This window comes from Homarus americanus, unplaced genomic scaffold (assembly GCF_018991925.1).
Source record: "Homarus americanus isolate GMGI-L3 unplaced genomic scaffold, GMGI_Hamer_2.0 scaffold30535, whole genome shotgun sequence".
NCBI lineage: Eukaryota > Metazoa > Arthropoda > Malacostraca > Decapoda > Nephropidae > Homarus > Homarus americanus.
The window spans coordinates 8,064,456-8,082,721 of record NW_024732440.1 but is presented as its reverse complement, the minus strand read 5'-3'; the positions used below and the strand labels follow the sequence as shown (position 1 = coordinate 8,082,721).

Sequence of the window (18,266 nt, the reverse complement as noted above, 5' to 3'; positions counted from 1 at the left end):
CTGGTATGCCATGCAACACATGCCTCCATGCGTGACGAATCGTAGCTATAGACAGCTGATCCCATGCCTCCACCAAGAAGTCTACAGCTTGTTTGACGTTAAATTTCTTCCAAAACTGTTTGACGAGAACTTCTTGAGTCACCACCTCTTGTTCCTTGTCCTCGTCGCTTTTACTCTCGCTGTCGGTGTCACCCAGCTTACGCAACTCATCCTTGGTGTTGGTACAGTCGTTCAGGAGCTTGAATTTCTTTGCCGAGTATGCAGCTTTAACATTGCAGATCAACTCCTGGTCCATGGGCTGGATTAATGACGTAGTGTTGGGAGGAAGGAAGACCACTTTTACGTTGGGGTGACGATCCATAAGTAGGGGCGAGTGTCCTGGTGCGTTGTCAAGGAGCAACAAAATCTTGAATGGAACATTTTTTTGCTCGCAGAATTTCTTCACGTCGGGAATGAAACAGTCATCAAACCAGGAGAGTGACAGAGCAGAGAACATCCACGCCTTGCGTGCGGTCAGCCAGTGGACATTAATCTTCCTCATGTCTACGTTCTTGTAGGCGTGCGGCTTGCGGGCTGTGTGAATCACCGATAACTTTGGTTTACAGGTACCGGAGGCATTGGTGGTAAAGAGGACGGTGATGCGCTCCTTCTGCAACTTCCGACCCCGAGCCTTGCTGGCAGACTGGACAACAAAGGTCTTGGTAGGCAGCTTTTTCCAAAAAAGGCCGGATTCGTCCATGTTGAACTCCTGGTCGTCAGTGAACTGCATTTCCTCCATAACCTCACGTAAGAACGGAGGAAAATCTCTAGCCGCCACATGGTCAGCACTCGCTTCTTCACCACCAATGTTGATGTTGGTGATATTGTTCCTCCTCTTAAACCTATGCAGCCAACCAGAGGAAGCATTGAAGGGTTTGGGCTCAGCAATTCCCATCTTACATGACACTGCTGCGTACAGTTCACGTGCGTACTCTTGAACAGATCGCGTGTCCACCGCCATGTTGCGTCGCGCCTGACGAATCAATTAACTCACCAGCAAATTTTCCACCTTTAGCAGCACCTTGCTCTGGCAATACTTGATCATTGAGGCACCTGCAGACTTTGTGATTCTCATGTGCTCTTTGATCTTGGCTGCATCCTTCTTAATAGTACGAATCGTAGATTCGTTCACTCCATGCTGGCGCGCGAGATCAGCTTGACGTGTTCCTTTCTCCAAATCTTGAATTATCTGGTATTTCACTTCGTAGATTAAGGAACGGCGTATCTTCTTTGGCTTAGGGCGGCTGGGTCCAGGTAAGGAAAGGTTTCTCTCTGGTGGCGGTGGTCAGGCGGAAGCCATTTCACAGAACAATGGATGCACGTATACACGGTGTGGCCTGGAGGGATGAAACTGCCGCGGTTAGGTCAAGCGTCGTCTTTCCTCCCTCCCTCCCGCGGGTGGACACGTCATATTACTTTAAACTAATTACAGCTAGCAGTGGAGGGAGGTAGGGATGCATGGCCAATCACAGTCCGATATGTCATATGACGTCACTGATAACGCAACAGAGACATGCACTGCGCAACCTTACCGCGCGGCTTGCCCAGGTGGAGGCGGGAGCAGGCGGGAGGGGCGAATCTAAATATAGCGTCGAGCCAGACACTCTGCGCGTATATGGGTAGATGAACCGCGGAAAGTGAAAGTTCGGTTCTGGCGAGGCACCGAGTAAATGAGAAATCGCGGAAAGTGAAACCGCATAAAGCGGCGTAATACTGTATAATCTTTTTCTTTTCTATTTTTAATTTCTTTTTACTCTTATTTTCCCCTAGGCCCCGTTGTGAGTCGATGATGACCTGTGCCCGGGTGGGCTATACCGAGAAAAAAAAAAATAGTTAAGCTCAGTAAAAAGCACCAATATAAGCCACACCCCTACAGGATCACACTAGCAAGTGAAAAAAAAAGGTATCTGACAAGTCAAAATATTTGCAACAAATTTGAATTCAGCTTTTTTGAACATTTTCATAAACCCAAATTGCACAGGAATGCAGACAGAACAGTATGAAGAACTTCTGATGATATTGGAGCAGAAAAGATATGATGAAAAATGGGGACAGACTCTAGTGGGTTGTATACAAAGGGTAAGTATTGGAGGTAAATTAAAAAATGTAGAACCAGAGGAATGAACACGGAGGAACAGCAAGTCAACCCCTAGCCCCACAGTCTCCCACCTAGGAGGAGGAACACACCGTGTAATAACTACAGTACAGTAAACCCTTGCTATTCGCAGGTTTGTGATTCGCGATTTAAACTATTCGCGGTAAGCAGATGGTGGCTAGCTTATGAGCCTGCCTGCAGCGCAACAAGTCACCCCCATAAGCCCGCAGCGTCTCTTCTCACTTCTCTCCCTTTGTTTGCACTCAAACATTGCCTACGAAGCAGCATCTTTTGTGTTGTATTGAAAACTTTAGTGTTTCTATGTGAAATGGCCCTAAAAGACTGTCTAGTGTCAGTGCTAGTGATGCTAGTGGAGTGAAATGATTAGAGACCTCAAAGTCAAGAGGAAACAACTACCAGCTGATTCGTCTCCCTCACTTACTCGGTCAGCTGCTACCGCAGCTCCACCACCCGCCTCTCCACCAACCACCACTGATCCTGATGATCTCCTTATGCTTCAGTAACTAGATTTCATCCTACTGTACAGTACACTTCATCAAGCTCCAAACCACCACATATGAAGGAGAGTAATATTGGTGACTTAAGTTTCTCATACACTGTACAGTATAGGTATACTGTACAGTAGTGCACTAAGGTAGGAAAAGTTGCTATTCGCGGTTTTGCCAATTTGCGCCATTCCTAGGAACCTAATCCCCACAAATGGCAAGGGTTTACTGTACAGTATACAGCAAAAATGGATGTCACATCTGTATCTGCAGAGCATCTGCAAAATTTTCACATCTGCATCTTTTATTTTTCTAAATTTTCAATTAAAACAGTCTGGCTATAACTTCGAAACCACCGTCTTCATGAAAGCCATCAATTCTGGTCATTAACTAAACAGTAATATTGAGTGCCCCCAGCGGTATAGGGATCACCATGAATACCTATGAGAGGAGGGTCCTATCCCACTGCTCGCTGTGGACCACTATTAATCACGAACTAGACCAGGTCACATAGGTCTTGGTTAACCCTTCGGCCCCGGGTGACGTTCCAGAACGTCCAACCAGCGTGCCCAGGGTGACGTTCCTGAACGACCGCCTATTTTCCCGCCAAATTTGTTTTTTATTATTATTTTTGGAAAAGTATATATTTTCTCGATTTATCCTCGCAGGGGGGAGTACTACCAGCAGCACCCTAACCAGGGCTTAAGGGTTAATAAAGAATACTCAAACAGGGAAGTCTGCACTTCTATTTACAAGAAACTGAATAGACAGTAATGTGGGAACCATACAGAATGATGATCACCAAACCATATTCCCCAAATCAGAGAGTGCCTCCCCAGTGTTTGTACAGGTATCTGAAACTATTGGGTGGTCATCTCACTAGTAGTCAGAGCCTCAGATTAAAGAAGCATAGGATAAGAAAATTGTCAGGCCAAATTTTTTTTTTTAACTTTTGGAACAACACTGGCATACCCTGTAGGTTCAGAGACATTCTAGAGCCAGTACAGTCCCTGCCACCAGTGCATAACAGAGACATGACCATCTTCCCCAGCAGTTAACAGGTTGATCAGTGGCAAAGAGAATAAAGTAAAGTAACTATCTAGCCCTTGATTTACAGTTATAAATACCGGTACAACTTTATTTTGAACATTTACTGATCTATCAAATTTTCAAAATTTATAAAATAATTATACTGGAGTACAGTGGTGACAGCATGGTTCCTCTTGAAAATTCTTTACACTTTTACAACATTGGAGATAAAAAATTCACCTAATTGCTTCAAAATGTATTTTGCCCTGCTTTGCACTAGTAAATTGAACTGAAGTCACTTACATCCTCCTGGCCACCATTTAGTTGCTGTTATGGTGGGTGAGTGTAGCACAAACTCCTGACTTGCTGGGTCATATGTAGCTGTTGTCTCCAAACCTCTCAGAAATGTTCCATGGCCCATTTCTGTCTGAAATAAGAGTACCAATTTTATTCAGTTTTGAGTCTCACTTTAATCCATTAATGTCATGGCATACAAACAACTGTCTACACATTGTGAAAGTTTTCACCTCTGGTGCAAGAATAATTTAACTAACTTACTATGAAATGACAATATTCAGACTAAAAGAAGATACAGTACTGAAAAATAAAACCACAAAATGTACTGTACAGTATATCATAATCAGTGACATGAAGTACTGTACTGAAATCACACCTACCTATAATGAGTGATATTTATGATCCTACACCACTATACCTACTGCAGTACAGTACCTGTGTAGTATTACTAAATGAGAAAGACACATATTATGGCAAGTAAACCTACACTGCTACATCTAGTATTGTACATATGGCTACTGGCAATCCTCAGCTTTTGAAATCCAGTTGATGAAAATCTCAAGTTAAAAAAAATTAAAAATTTTCTTAGGTTCCAATTTATGTAAGAAAAATCCAGTTACGAAAAATAAATAATTTACAGTACAGTGGTCCCTCGGTTAACAAATGGTTCGATTAACGAAATTTTGGTTAATGAATTAGCTCCCATAAGGATTTTCAATTCGATTAACTAACAAAACTTTGATTAACGAAAGCCTTACGAGAAACATGTTTTGTTGTGCGCATCAGCTGATCGGCTAGTCCGCCAATACAGTAATCGGTTCTACGTTTACATTCGTTTCCAGTGTTGTAAATATTTTTGCATTTTTTATATTAAAATTATTAGTCATTCTGAAATTTAGTTAACATATTGATAATATAGTCAGTACAGGGAACAGTTTTTGTGCGCCCATCAGCTGATTGAATCACCCACCAACAGGGGTGTCGGAATTTCCGACTCTTGTTTATCGAACACGCTGATTGGTTCAAATCCTGTACTTCGTCTGATAATCGGTAAATTGATGACGTAGTCGGTAAGCCGTGACGTCACAGCTCCGGCAGTCGGTAAATTACCGACTTTAGGAAATATGCTTTTTCATGGCTAAAATACCATATAGAATACATATAAATAAATTTTAGATGTATTTAATTACCTTACCTACATTTTACTAGCGATATTTTAGCAGAATTATATTCTGCTGAGTCACACACGAAGCGATATCGAGAGTCGATACAAGGAAGCCAACGGTCTGTTCCAATGTGATCTCATATAACACTCTGAATGGTGTATAATGCAGTGTTTATTAATCAGAAATTTCTAAAACTAATGAGAGGAACAATGAAATTCACTGAGTATGAGGACTACTCTAATATAATTACTGTATCTGGGATCTTCGTTACCCCTCACCAGACATTATATTATAGAAAATAGTAATATTACGTCATGGACTCGCAACCAATCACAACGTGAGCATTTGAACCAATCAGCGCGTTCGGTAAACAAGATTCGGAAATTCCGACAGCCCTGCCCACCGATGCTTCTCAGTTTAACTTTGTTTACAGTGGAGTGAACATCCAGTTTGTTGGTCTCTTGAATATTTTTGCATTTTTACATTAAAATTATTGGTCATTCTGAAATTTAGTTAACATATTGATAATATACAGTACAGAAATTATTATGAAACATGAAGAAGGCATTAGAACCAATGCACTCTGTAAAGAATATGGCATGTCATCATCGACTGCCTCTACAATTAGCTGTTTGATATGTAAACAAAGCTGCCAAGAATACGAAATACGCACCTCAAAGTAAGTTAAAATAAAGTACAGTATTCTATTGTTTTTTATTTATTATTGTACAGTATACTGTACAGTACAGTACTGTATTTAGTTTATATTTAATGTTTTGTTAATTCTATTACCAGTATACAGTACTTTATATGTATACTTTTTCTGTGAGTTGGAACCAGTGGCGGACTGGCCCACCGGGATACCGGGAAATTTCCCGGTGGGCCCCAAAGTGATGGTCCATCACTTTGGAAATAATGGAAAAAAGAAAAAAGAGATATGAGGTTTATGAGATGTTAACTCAATCCGCCCTAATGCGACCGAATGCTTAAAGCCTTTACTTTTATTTGATTCCTTTGACTACGCTTTGGACCCTTTTGAGTGGGCCCTTTTACAAGTTTTCCCGGTAGAAATTTTTTTACCCAGTCCGCCACTGGTTGGAATCAATTACCCAATATCCCATTGAAATGATAGATTCGGTTAACGAAATTGTTTGGTAGCTGAGGGACCACTGTATATATACTGTTTATATTTTTGTTTGCAGAATTAAAAAAGGCTGAGGTGCTGGCACAGGCATCTCAGGGCTTCCTATACCAGACCTGGTAAATTTCTAGAAAAGCTAAACTAAAACCAACATACTGCACAGTCCTTTACTGCATTAAGATTGGTTAATTAACCTAAAAATGAAATACAGCATTTTTTTATCAAGGCTCAAATGACTGCTATGTAAAGCAGTGGCAAGGCAAAGACTCAAAATATATTTAATGATGTGTTTAGTACTTCAGAGATTGAAATGTTATCAGTGGAGAATAAAATGTTAAATGTACAAGTTTAGCATTTCTTTTTCAGATAACACATCAAAAATAAAATCAAGTGAAGACAAAATACCTCAAAATGTATAAACAGTACTGTAAACTTACTGTTGGTACATCACTATAATTTCTTGAAAGTACAGTATATAACTACTGTATTACAGTACTGTACTGCATGCATTTTATTTATTATGCTTATTATTGTGTATGCCAAATTTTTTCATTAGAAACATGTTTTGTAGCAGTTTAAGATGTTTAAGGGGAAGTGTTTTTTCAAGGAAGTTTTCAGCTTTTATAATTGGAGTCTTATGAGAAAATGGGATCCAATTTATGAAAAATAGATTTGCAAAAGGTTTTTCACGGACTGCCTGTACAATGCAGTACCAGTACTTGTACAATAATAGTGAGTGAGTATAACATGTATTATGGCAAGTGATCCTACATTGCTACAACCAGTATTAATAAATGATTGTGAAATTTATTGGAACTAAATTCACTTGGACATATTGCTTCTAAAAAATATCAGACAAAAAACCTTAAAAAATCAATCCATTTTTCATGGAGAGGAGGATTCCCTAGGGTTGAATCATGACAGCAGGCTTGGGGTGTTGACAAGTTACACAATAAATTTTCTTATTTACTGTTGTTCAAAACTGATCTTCACCACACAAATTACAGTAATCTCCTTCTGTTTCCCTCTTTGCTAATGAAACCCAAGGCACCACTTTGATGGCAAAGAAAATATTTTGATCCTAATACACTCTATGATCCAGGTTTTCATTCCAGTGTAAAATTGCTTCTAATTACACAAAAGAGATCATATTTTTCATGGATACTGTATTCACATACATGAGCCAAAAATTCTCAGAAATTATGAAATTCTCAAATTATAATGTAGTTGAGCTAAACTTTGAGATTGTTTACAGTGCTTTACTTAAACCAGACATCAAACCCTGAATCGGTACTGTACAGCTTTAAGTAACTGAAAAAGAAATATTACCTGAGCATATGTGCCAACAATTTCAGCTCTTTCAGCTCGACCCAGCCATTTGTCTTGTTGCTCAGAAGTTCCCTGGCCAACTATAGCAGGAATAAACATGCCTCTCGTGTAATAGGAGTGGGTTACCGTCCTTTAAAATTCCTTTTGCAGGGATGTACCTTGGAGGTATATCCAGAATAAATATTTAACTGGTAAACAAATATACTAATGATTATCTAAAATTTTAAATACAGTACTCAAATCTAACGTAATACAGTACTTTATAGTATACGGTTAGGGTCATCTCGTACCCAAGACAACTCATAACCAAAGAAAGGACAAGAGCAATGGTTCTCCATTGTTTCCCTTTTCCCTGTGTGATTTTATCAACATTTATCTTATCCACATTTCCATTAGGATCTACATTATATATATATATATATATATATATATATATATATATATATATATATATATATATATATATATATATATATATATATATATATATATATATATATATATATATATATATACATATATATATACAGTTAACCCTCACTTTACGCGGTTAATGTATCCCGGAGGGTACTGCGGAAAGGGAGAAACGCGTAAAGTGAATAACATAACATATGGGATTAATTGAAATGGAGTCCAGGCCGATCCCCAAACTCCACTTTTTGACGACACATAACTATGTTGTAGTAAAAATAACATCTTAATTTTATGATGGTACATGCACACAATTAATACTTAAGAGAAATAGAGAAATACAGTCGCCAAGTTAATGTCCATTCAAATAATGGACACGACTCCCTCCCCCTCTCACACTACACTGCCGGCTCTTCCCTCTCTGAGAAATTTTGGGGGGAAAACCAGGTATAGTAATAAATAATACCTCAAACTAAAGTTAGGATAATATAATTGACATTGCTGGATTCCTTGTAAGACCAGGAATATTTTGAATATAAATGTCATATATTTTTCACAAAAGATAACATACTTACTCAGATTAAACATTTTATCTAAAAATTTTATGTCTAATGCAAAATATATGATGTTTATATTCAAAATGATCACCAAATTGTAAGAATTCCAGCAATGTATATTATATTCTGGCCGGGTAATTTGTATGAATTTTATGAGCTAAAACAAATATCTTCAGTTAATAAAAAAAATAAAAAATATTCTTCACGACACTATCTGTCAATCAAAGTACCCCACCTTGCCTCCCCCCTCTTCCAACCGCGCGGTCAGTCCCAACCCTCCCCCCCACCCCCCACCAATCCTCCCTTCAAGAGATGTTGGGTGAAAAATTTAGATTTTAACATTTTGTATTAAATAATACCTCAGATTAAAATTGGGATAATATAATTGACATTGCTGGATTCCTTGTAAGACCAGGAATATTTTGAATATAAACGTCATATATTTTGCACAAAAGATAACATACTTACTCAGATTAAACATTTTATCTAAAAATTTTATGTCTAATGCAAAATATATAATGTTTATATTCAAAATGATCACCAAATTGTAAGAATTCCAGCAATGTAAATTATATTCTGGCCGGGTAATTTGTATGAATTTTATGAGCTAAAATAAAAATCTTCAGTTAATAAAAAAAAAAAATATTCTTCACATGGTAACAGATGGTCGGTCGCCGGTCCCTCCCTCCCTCCCCCCACCCCCCACCAACGTCCCTACTTGATAAATGTGTGGGAATACCAGACTGTTTACCTTTTTAGTAATAAATAATAAATCAGACTAAAGTTAGGATAATATAATTAACATTGCTGGATTCCTTGTAAGACTAGGAATATTTTGAATATAAATATCATATATTTTGCACAAAAGATAACATATTTACTCAAGAGTAAACATTATATCTAAAATTTGTATGTCTAATGCAAAATCTATGATGTTTATATTCAAAATGATCATCAAATTGTAAGAATTCCAGCAATGTAAATTATATTCTGGCCGGATAATTTGTATGAATTTTATGAGCTAAATTAAAAAAATTATACTTCACCCGTGTAAAGGGGTACACCCACCGCGGAATGTGAGCATCCTGGGTTCTGGCAGGGCACCGCGTAAACGTGGAAACGCGGAATGTGGGACCGCGTAAAGTGAGGGTTGACTGTGTATATATATATATATATATATATATATATATATATATATATATATATATATATATATATATATATATATATATATATATATATATATATATATATATATATATATATATATATATATATATATATATATACAGTTGTACCCCACTTAACGCGGTCAATTGAACCCAGAGGGTCCCACGTTAAGTGAAATCCGCGTTAAGTGAACAACAGAACATATGGGATTAATTCCAATAGAAACCGGCCCGACCCCCAAACTCCACTTTTTGAAGGCACATACCTATGTTGTAGTAAAAATAACATCTTAATTTTATGATGGTACATGCACACAATTAATACTTAAGAGAAATAGAGAAATACAGTCGCCAAGTTAATGTCCATTCAAATAATGGACTCAACTCCCTCTCACACTACACTGCCGGCTCTTCCCTCTCAGAGAAATTTTTGGGGGAAAACCACTAAATTTTAATAAATAATACCTCAAACTAAAGTTAGGATAATACAATTGACATTGCTGGATTCCTTGTAAGACCAGGAATATTTTGAATATAAATGTCATATATTTTGCACAAAAGATAACATAGTTACCTAGAGAAAAATTTTTATCTAAAATTTGTATGTTTAATGCAAAATATATGATGTTTATATTCAAAATGATCACCAAATTATAAGAATTCCAGCAATGTAAATTATATTCTGGCCGGGTAATTTGTATGAATTTTATGAGCTAAAACAGGCAGTCAGGCAGGGTGGCGGGTGGGGCAAATATAAAAATAGCGTCTCGAGCCGGACACTCACCGCGTATATGTGGAAAAAATCCATGTTAAGTGAAAGTTCAGCTCTGGCGAGGCACCGCGTATATGATAAAACGCGTTAAGTGAAACCGCGTTAGGCGGGGTACATTGTGTATATATATATATATATATATATATATATATATATATATATATATATATATATATATATATATATATATATATATATATATATATATATATATATATATATATATATATATATATATACAGTGGCCCCTCGGTTAACGAACTCAATCCGTTCCAGAAGGTCGTTCGTTAACCGAAACGTTCGTTAACCGAAACCATTGTTTCAATGGGTTTTTGGGTAATTGGTTCCAGCTCACCGAAAATTTCCTAACTTCAACAAAAATGGCGGAAAAATTTACTTACTTTGAGGTGTGTATGTAGAAGGCTCCTGGATGATGGTGATGATGTGCATTTGAAGTGGGAGGTGCAGGAGGAGAAGGGAGAAGAGAAGGAAGTGGAGGTGGAGGAGAAGCATTTTACTGCTTCTTGGAAGGTGAGTCACCTTCCATGAAAATGTCAGGAACCTCTGGACTGACAGATTCTCCACCATGAACATCCTCTCTCCTTCTTGAAGTGGAAGGCTGAGGGCTAGCATCTTGTTCCCTCTGCCTTTTACTGAAGAAAGTGTCAATTGTGGTCTGTGGGGCATCTGTCCTCCTCACCATTAACTTATGTTTAAAGAAGGAGACCACTGAGTCCTCAACATGACACAAAGCTAGTTCAGTTTTTTCCACTTCTGGGTGCTTTGAAGCCAGTTCCCTGAACTTCTCCCAGTGGTAAATCACATCTTTCAACTGTGTAGCTGACATATGGTCATCACTTTCAATTTCCTCCTCACCACTGTCAGCCTCTACCCGTAACATCTCATCCAGTTCCTTCAAGTCATTAGGAGTAAGTTCCTCCTCATGAGACATCACAAGCTCTTCCACATCCTTCTCCTCCACTTCAAGACCCAATGACTGACCAATGGACACAATCTCCTGGTCCAACTCTGTGTCATCCTCAAATCCCTCAAAATCATGGACTACTGATGGCCACAGTGCTTTCCATGAAGAATTGAGGGTTCTATTGGAGACTTCTTGCCATGATGACACAATCAATTTTACAGCCTCCAGGACGTTGAATTGTGTCTTCCAGAACTGTTTCAGTGTTAGTTCAGGATCAATGGAAGTTGCCTGATGACACCTCCTAAACATTTTCTTCATGTACAACTTCTTGAAGTTGCTGATCACATTCTGGTCCATTGGCTGTATGAGTGATGTAGTGTTTGGAGGCAAAAACAACACTTTCACAAAGTCAAATTTATACTCCAAATTTCTGGCAAGGTCAGGGTCATGACCAGGAGCATTATCCATGAGGAGAAGAGCCTTTAAAGGAAGTTTATTGGTGGTTAGGTAGCTCTTGACAGAGGGGCAAAACACATCAATAGCCCATTCATTAAAGAACTGTCTTGTCACCCATGCCTTACGGTTGGACTTCCAATAAACTCCAAGCATTGTTCTTACCACTTTCTGTTGCTTGAACACCCTGGGGTTTTCAGAGTGGTAGACAAGCATAGGCTTCAGTCGGAAATCCCCTGAAGCATTGGCACCAAGCAATAGAGTGAGACGGTCTTTCATGGGTTTATGCCCAGGTAAAGAGGCTTCATCCTTGGTGATGAATGTTCTTTTGGGCATCTTTTTCCAGAACAGCCCAGTTTCGTCAACATTGAAAACTTGCTGTGGAAGATAATTTTCTTCTTCCATCAGTTTTTTAAATTCAATTAAAAACTTTGCTGCCCCTTCTTTATCAGCACTAGCAGCTTCACCATGCCTAACAACACTTAAAATGTCACTTCTTTTCTTAAATTTTTCGAACCAGCCTTTGCTAGCCCGAAAATCTTCAAATTCTGTTCCTGAAGAACTAGGTTGATCTGTCTTTAAATGTTCATAAATCTCCCTGGCTCTTTCACAAATGAAATCACCAGAAACTGAATCACCTTTCATCTGTTTTTCCCTAATCCAGATGATAAGTAACCTCTCAGTTTCTACGATTAGGGATCTACTTTTAAACACTCTTGTAGATTTGTCTCTCACGTTCACTTCCTTAAATTTGTCTTTTTGTGCAAGAATTGTCGACACAGTTGATGCCGACATGCCATATTCTTTGCATAGCGCATTTGATTTAATACCTTGTTCGTGTTTTTTTATTATTTCCTGCTTCATTTGGATTGAAATCACTTTTCTTGATCTCTTAGGCCCCATGCTGGATTCAAACAATGGCAACACGTATTTTTCAAAGTTAAACTAGCTGTAAATAAAGAATATTTTCTTTAAAATAACACTGCACTGCACTATATATTGTCAATATGTAAAATAATTTTCAAAATGACCAATAATTTGCTTGGAAACACAGAAAAAAAGCGTTTAGTTGAAGAGAGTCTCAAGCAAGATGTTACCTCCAGTGAAAACAGAGAGAGACTGACGCCTGTTTGCTGTGTTAAGAGGCTGGATGCCGCGCATTAAACTAGTCACTTTACCTTCAATTATGTTCAATAATTGTTAAAATGACTAAAAAAGTTAATATTAAACTTTTAAAATAATTGAATAGTATAAACTTCTTGATATTTACAAAAATAGTAAGGAATTTAAGCCCTAGAACCGATTAATGTATTGGCGGACTGATACTAAAGCTGGTTGCCCGGTCAGTGCAAGCGAAAACATGTTGAGGTCGGTTCGTAAGAAGTTCGTTAAGCGAAATTTTTTTCGTTAACCGAATTGAAGATCCTTATGGAAGGCAGTTCGTTAATCGAAATTACGTTAACCGAGGTGTTCGTTAAACGAGGGGTCACTGTATATATATATATATATATATATATATATATATATATATATATATACAGTCAACCCTCACTTTACGCGGTTAATGTAACCCGCAGGGTCCCGCGGAAAGTGAGGAACGCGTAAAGTGAATAACATAACATATGGGATTAATTGAAATAGAGTCCGGGCCGACCCCCAAACTCCACTTTTTGACGACACACAACTATGTTGTAGTAAAAATTTTATCTTAACTTTATGATGGTATGAAAAAACAAGTAATATAGAAGAGGTTAGGTTAGGAAAAATAAAGGTTAACATAGGAAAAATAAAGGTTAGGTTAGGAAAACTAAAAGTTAGGTGGAACACTTACGTTAGTAGAAGAGATGGGTCGGCGTACGGGGATGGAGGCTGGTTCCGAGGCAGAGGGCAGGCTACTGGCCCTCAGGTGAATCACCATTACTAGGTGCATCACTGTCACTTACAGTTGTCAGGGCTTCCCTGACAAATCCCTCAAAGTCATCTTCACTGTCACTATCACTGGCTTGGGCTGGCTGTGGTGGGTTGCGGGCGAAGAAATCTGTTATGCTTTGCTGACGGCTGGTGTTGATGTTGTCGTGATACACCTTGATGTAGGGCTCCATAGTCTGCAACAGCTGGGTAGTGAAGATTTCATACCTGTTTGCATCAGGGTCGTCGGAAAGGAGGAGCTTGGCTTTCTCGATACACTCGATGGCACCCCTAACATTACTATGGGATAAGTGTTGTTCTTCTTGGGATGACGCACAACCTGCCTCTTCACTGATGTCGTCATCATCATGTACTATCTCCTCGGTAGTCACATCAGGTTCCATTATCACCTCCATGATGTCGTCGTTGGTGGTCTCGGAGAAGCCTGGAACTGTAACACTCTGCGCAGCTTCTCTGGCAAGGTCCACTGCTACTGCAACAGTCTGAACCTCACCAGTCACAGATTGACTCCTCCTCTCACCTGGTATTCCATGCAACACATGTCTCCATGCGTGACGAATTGTAGCAATAGACAGCTGATCCCATGACTCCACCAAGAAGTCCACAGCTTTCTTGATGTTAAATACTCTCCAGAATTGTTTGAACAGTATTTTTTGCTGTGCCAACTGTTGATCCTCATCTTCTTCGCTCTTGCTATCGGTGGTGGTGTCACTCAGGTTACGCAACTCTTCCCTGGTGTTGGTGTAGTCGTTCAGGAGTTTGAATTTTTTCGTAGAGAATGCAGCTTTTACATTACAGATTAACTCTTGGTCCATGGGCTGTAATATAGACGTAGTGTTGGGAGGAAAGAAGACCACTTTTACGTTGGGGTGACGATCTAACAGAAGGGGCGAGTGTCCTGGTGTGTTGTCCAGCAGCAACAAAATCTTGAATGGCACATTCTGTCGCTCACAGAATTTCTTTACATCGGGAACAAAACAGTCATCAAACCAGGAGAGGGACAGTGTAGAGAACATCCACGCCTTACGTGCGGTCAGCCAGTGGACATTTAGCTTGGACATGTCCATGGTTTTGTAGGTGTGCGGCTTGCGTGCTGTGTGGATCACCGATAACTTGAGCTTACTGGTACCGGAGGCATTGGTGGTAAACAGGATGGTGATGCGTTCCTTCTGCATCTTCTGGCCCCGAATCTTGCTGGCATTCTTTACAACGAAGGACTTGGAAGGTAGCTTTTTCCAGAAAAGACCAGATTCGTCCATGTTAAACACCTGGTCGTCACTGTACTGTCCTTCCTCCATAATCTCACGTAAAAACGGAGGAAATTCCCTAGCCACAGCACTGTTAGCACTCGCTTCTTCACCACCAATGTTTATATTGGTGATCTTGTTCCGGATCTTAAACCTCTGTAACCACCCAGAGGAAGCATTAAAGGGTTTGGGCTCTGTAATTCCCATCTTTCGTGCCACTGCAATGTACAGTTCATGTGCGTACTCCTTAACAGAGCGCGTGTCGACCGCCATGTTCCGTCGCGCCTGACGCACCACGTACCTCACAAGTAATTTTTCTGTCTTGAGAAGCACCTGGTTGTGAAAATACTTGATCATAGAAGCACCTGTAGACTTTGTGATCTTCATGTGCTCCTTTATCTTGGCTGCATCCTTCTTTATTGTTCGAATCGTAGATTCATTCACACCATGCTGGCGCGCCAAATCAACCTGCCTTATTCCTTTCTCCAACTCTTGGATGATCTTGTACTTCACCTCGTAGCTTAAGGAACGTCGTGTCTTCTTTGGCTTAGTGCCGCTGGGTCCAGGTAAGGAAAGGTTTCTCTCTGGGGGCGGTGGTCCGACGGAAGCCATTTTACAGAACAATGGATACACGTTTACACGGTCTGGCGTGGAGGGATGAAACTGGCGCGGCTAGGTCACGCATCGTCTTTCCTCCCTCCCTCCCTCCCTCCCCCGGGTGGACACGTCATAATACTTCAAGCCAATTACAGCTAGCAGCAGAGGGGGGTAGGGATGCATGGCCAATCACAGTCCGATACGTCATATGACGTCAGTGATAACGCAACAAAGACACAGACTGCGCAACCTTACCGCGCGGCTTGCCCAGGTGGAGGGAGGAGGGAGGGAGGAGGAGGGAGAGGCGAGGCGAGAGCACAGGCAGGCAGGCAGGCGGGTGGGGCGAATCTAAAAATAGCGTCGCGCCGGACACACTCCGCGTAATGGGATTCACGCAGAGCGTAATGTGAGCACGTTAGGTTCTGGCAGGGCACCGTGTTAACGTGGAAACGCCCTAGAACTGATTAATGTATTGGCGGACTGATACTAAAGCTGGTTGCCCGGTTAGTGCAAGCGAAAACATGTTGAGGTTGGTTCGTAAGAACTTCGTTAACCGAATTTTTTTCGTTAACCGAATTTTTTTCGTCAACCGAATTGAAGATCCTTATGGAAGGCAGTTCGTTAATCGAAATTACGTTAACCGAGGTGTTCGTTAAACGAGGGGTCACTGTATGTATGTATGTATGTATATATATATATATATATATATATATATATATATATATATATATATATATATATATATATATATATATATATATATATATATATATATATATATATACAGTATATATATATATATATATATATATATATATATATATATATATATATATATATATATATATATATATATATATATATATATATATATATATACATACATACACAAAAGTGGGCACACACAACTTTTTTTTTTTGCACCATAACTCTGATGAAATAGGTAAAGAAAGACTTCTGGATTCATGATAACAGCCAAGAGAAAACAAGAATATTGTAAAATAAAAGCAAAAATAGCAAAAATGTGGGACTGATCCTGAGATACGTCTGCTGATGGAATCCTAACCCACACAGCTTGATGACAAACTGGGATACAGTACTGTACATGTAATTGAATTCATCAGAGAGGTTATCCCTTGTTTTGTAATTATTTGCTCAGGATTTTGTCCCTCATACCAACTACAGTACTATGCACAATGACTGTTACCTGGCTATGCACTGCTGATAATGAAATCATGACTATCATTTAATATTACTGTACAGTACCTTTTATCATACTTGGCTGATTTCTTAATTAAGTGGACTGATTTGCGTAGCTCATTGTTGTAATTATCTTCATGGCTCAGATATTCTTGTGGAACTTTGTCTGAGAATTCTGGGTCACTGATAAAAACTTTCTCTGAAAAATATTGAAAATTATAAAAGTAAATGCCATCCTGGCTAAAAAGCAGATTATACAGTACAGCACAAGGAATCTATAATAAAAGCTAGATATTTCTTGACTTGTAAAAATAATGACAAAAGCACACACTTTTTACAGGGTGAATACAATTTATTCAATGTCACTTTTGAGAACTGCATAAGACTACCATCCTCTACAAAAACATACCAGAGAAAGAACAAAGGAAAACAATACTGTGCAATACAATTGTTACAGCCACAGTAAGATAAGCTAGAAGAGAGAGAAAGAGAGGGATAACCATAATAAGATAAACTAGGCGAGAGAGAGGGGATGAGATAAGAGATATAGTGTTGACAATGAATTTGCTGACCAATCTGCTGAGGTGTTTCAATACGAAAACATATGGCCCTCGCCTCCGGGCTGAGATTGCCCTCGAGGGTAGTCTACTGATTTCTACAGGACAGACAACACGTTGGTTCAGACCACTAGACCCTAAAACGTGAGTGATCGTGAAGTATTAGAATCTGCTAAGAAACTCTAAATAACTTTAATAAGTATATTTGTGTACTGCAATTTGATCATATTATACCAATTGTCTCCTGTATCAATAGTTATAACATGCGAGTTATATTTAAGATGTTAACAGGGTATGTACTGTATATTGATTGTATTTCATAATATGTGTCCTGAGATAACAGCATTTGTTATATGAGAAATGTTCTTTAACAGGTTTTGACCGAATTATATGGTACGCGTCAACGTTGAGGGTTTATTTCTCCAGCAACAAACCAATAACGCTCCTATGAGCGTTAACAACAATAAAGTATACAGGTACAGTACTATAGTGTACTACTTACCTATTTCTCGACGCAGACCAGTTTTCTTTTTTCCGTCATCTATAATATTTGTAAGTTCCTCAGTGCTAAAGGTGCAATTAGCTCTCTCCTTTTTCAAGTCTTCAACACATTGCAGTTTACGTGTCTCAGCCATTTTTATTTTTCTACTACAGCATTTGAGAATTCCTGTACCTGAAAAGATGTTACTGTACATTGCATAAATTTACAAAAATTAATCTTTTTTACAGAATTCTAAGAATCAGAGAATGCCAACTAGACTCTTAACCCTTTCACCGCGTGGCTGAACTTTATTCATATTTTTTTTATTTTTGTTCTTCACCGCGTAAATCGACTTTAGTCCACATT

The 18,266-nt window shown here is 38.9% G+C and overlaps 1 protein-coding gene across 2 annotated transcripts in view; it reads right to left on the bottom strand.

Annotated features, from left to right (window-relative positions):
* LOC121868797 (peroxisomal acyl-coenzyme A oxidase 1-like) overlaps positions 1 to 18,007 on the bottom strand; it is a 42,078-nt gene extending 24,071 nt beyond the window's left edge. Inside the window, exons 1-4 of one of the 2 annotated variants that reach the window (XM_042369734.1) lie at positions 17,922 to 18,007; positions 16,929 to 17,061; positions 7,603 to 7,760; positions 3,973 to 4,096 (exon numbers count right to left, since the gene is read on the bottom strand). In XM_042369734.1, the coding sequence (XP_042225668.1) occupies positions 3,973 to 4,096; positions 7,603 to 7,701 (223 nt within the window). In that variant the 5' untranslated portion in view covers positions 7,702 to 7,760; positions 16,929 to 17,061; positions 17,922 to 18,007. The remainder of the gene's footprint in view (positions 1 to 3,972; positions 4,097 to 7,602; positions 7,761 to 16,928; positions 17,062 to 17,921) is intronic. The other variant, XM_042369735.1, reaches the window with a different exon arrangement.
* Positions 18,008 to 18,266: the final 259 nt, after the last annotated feature.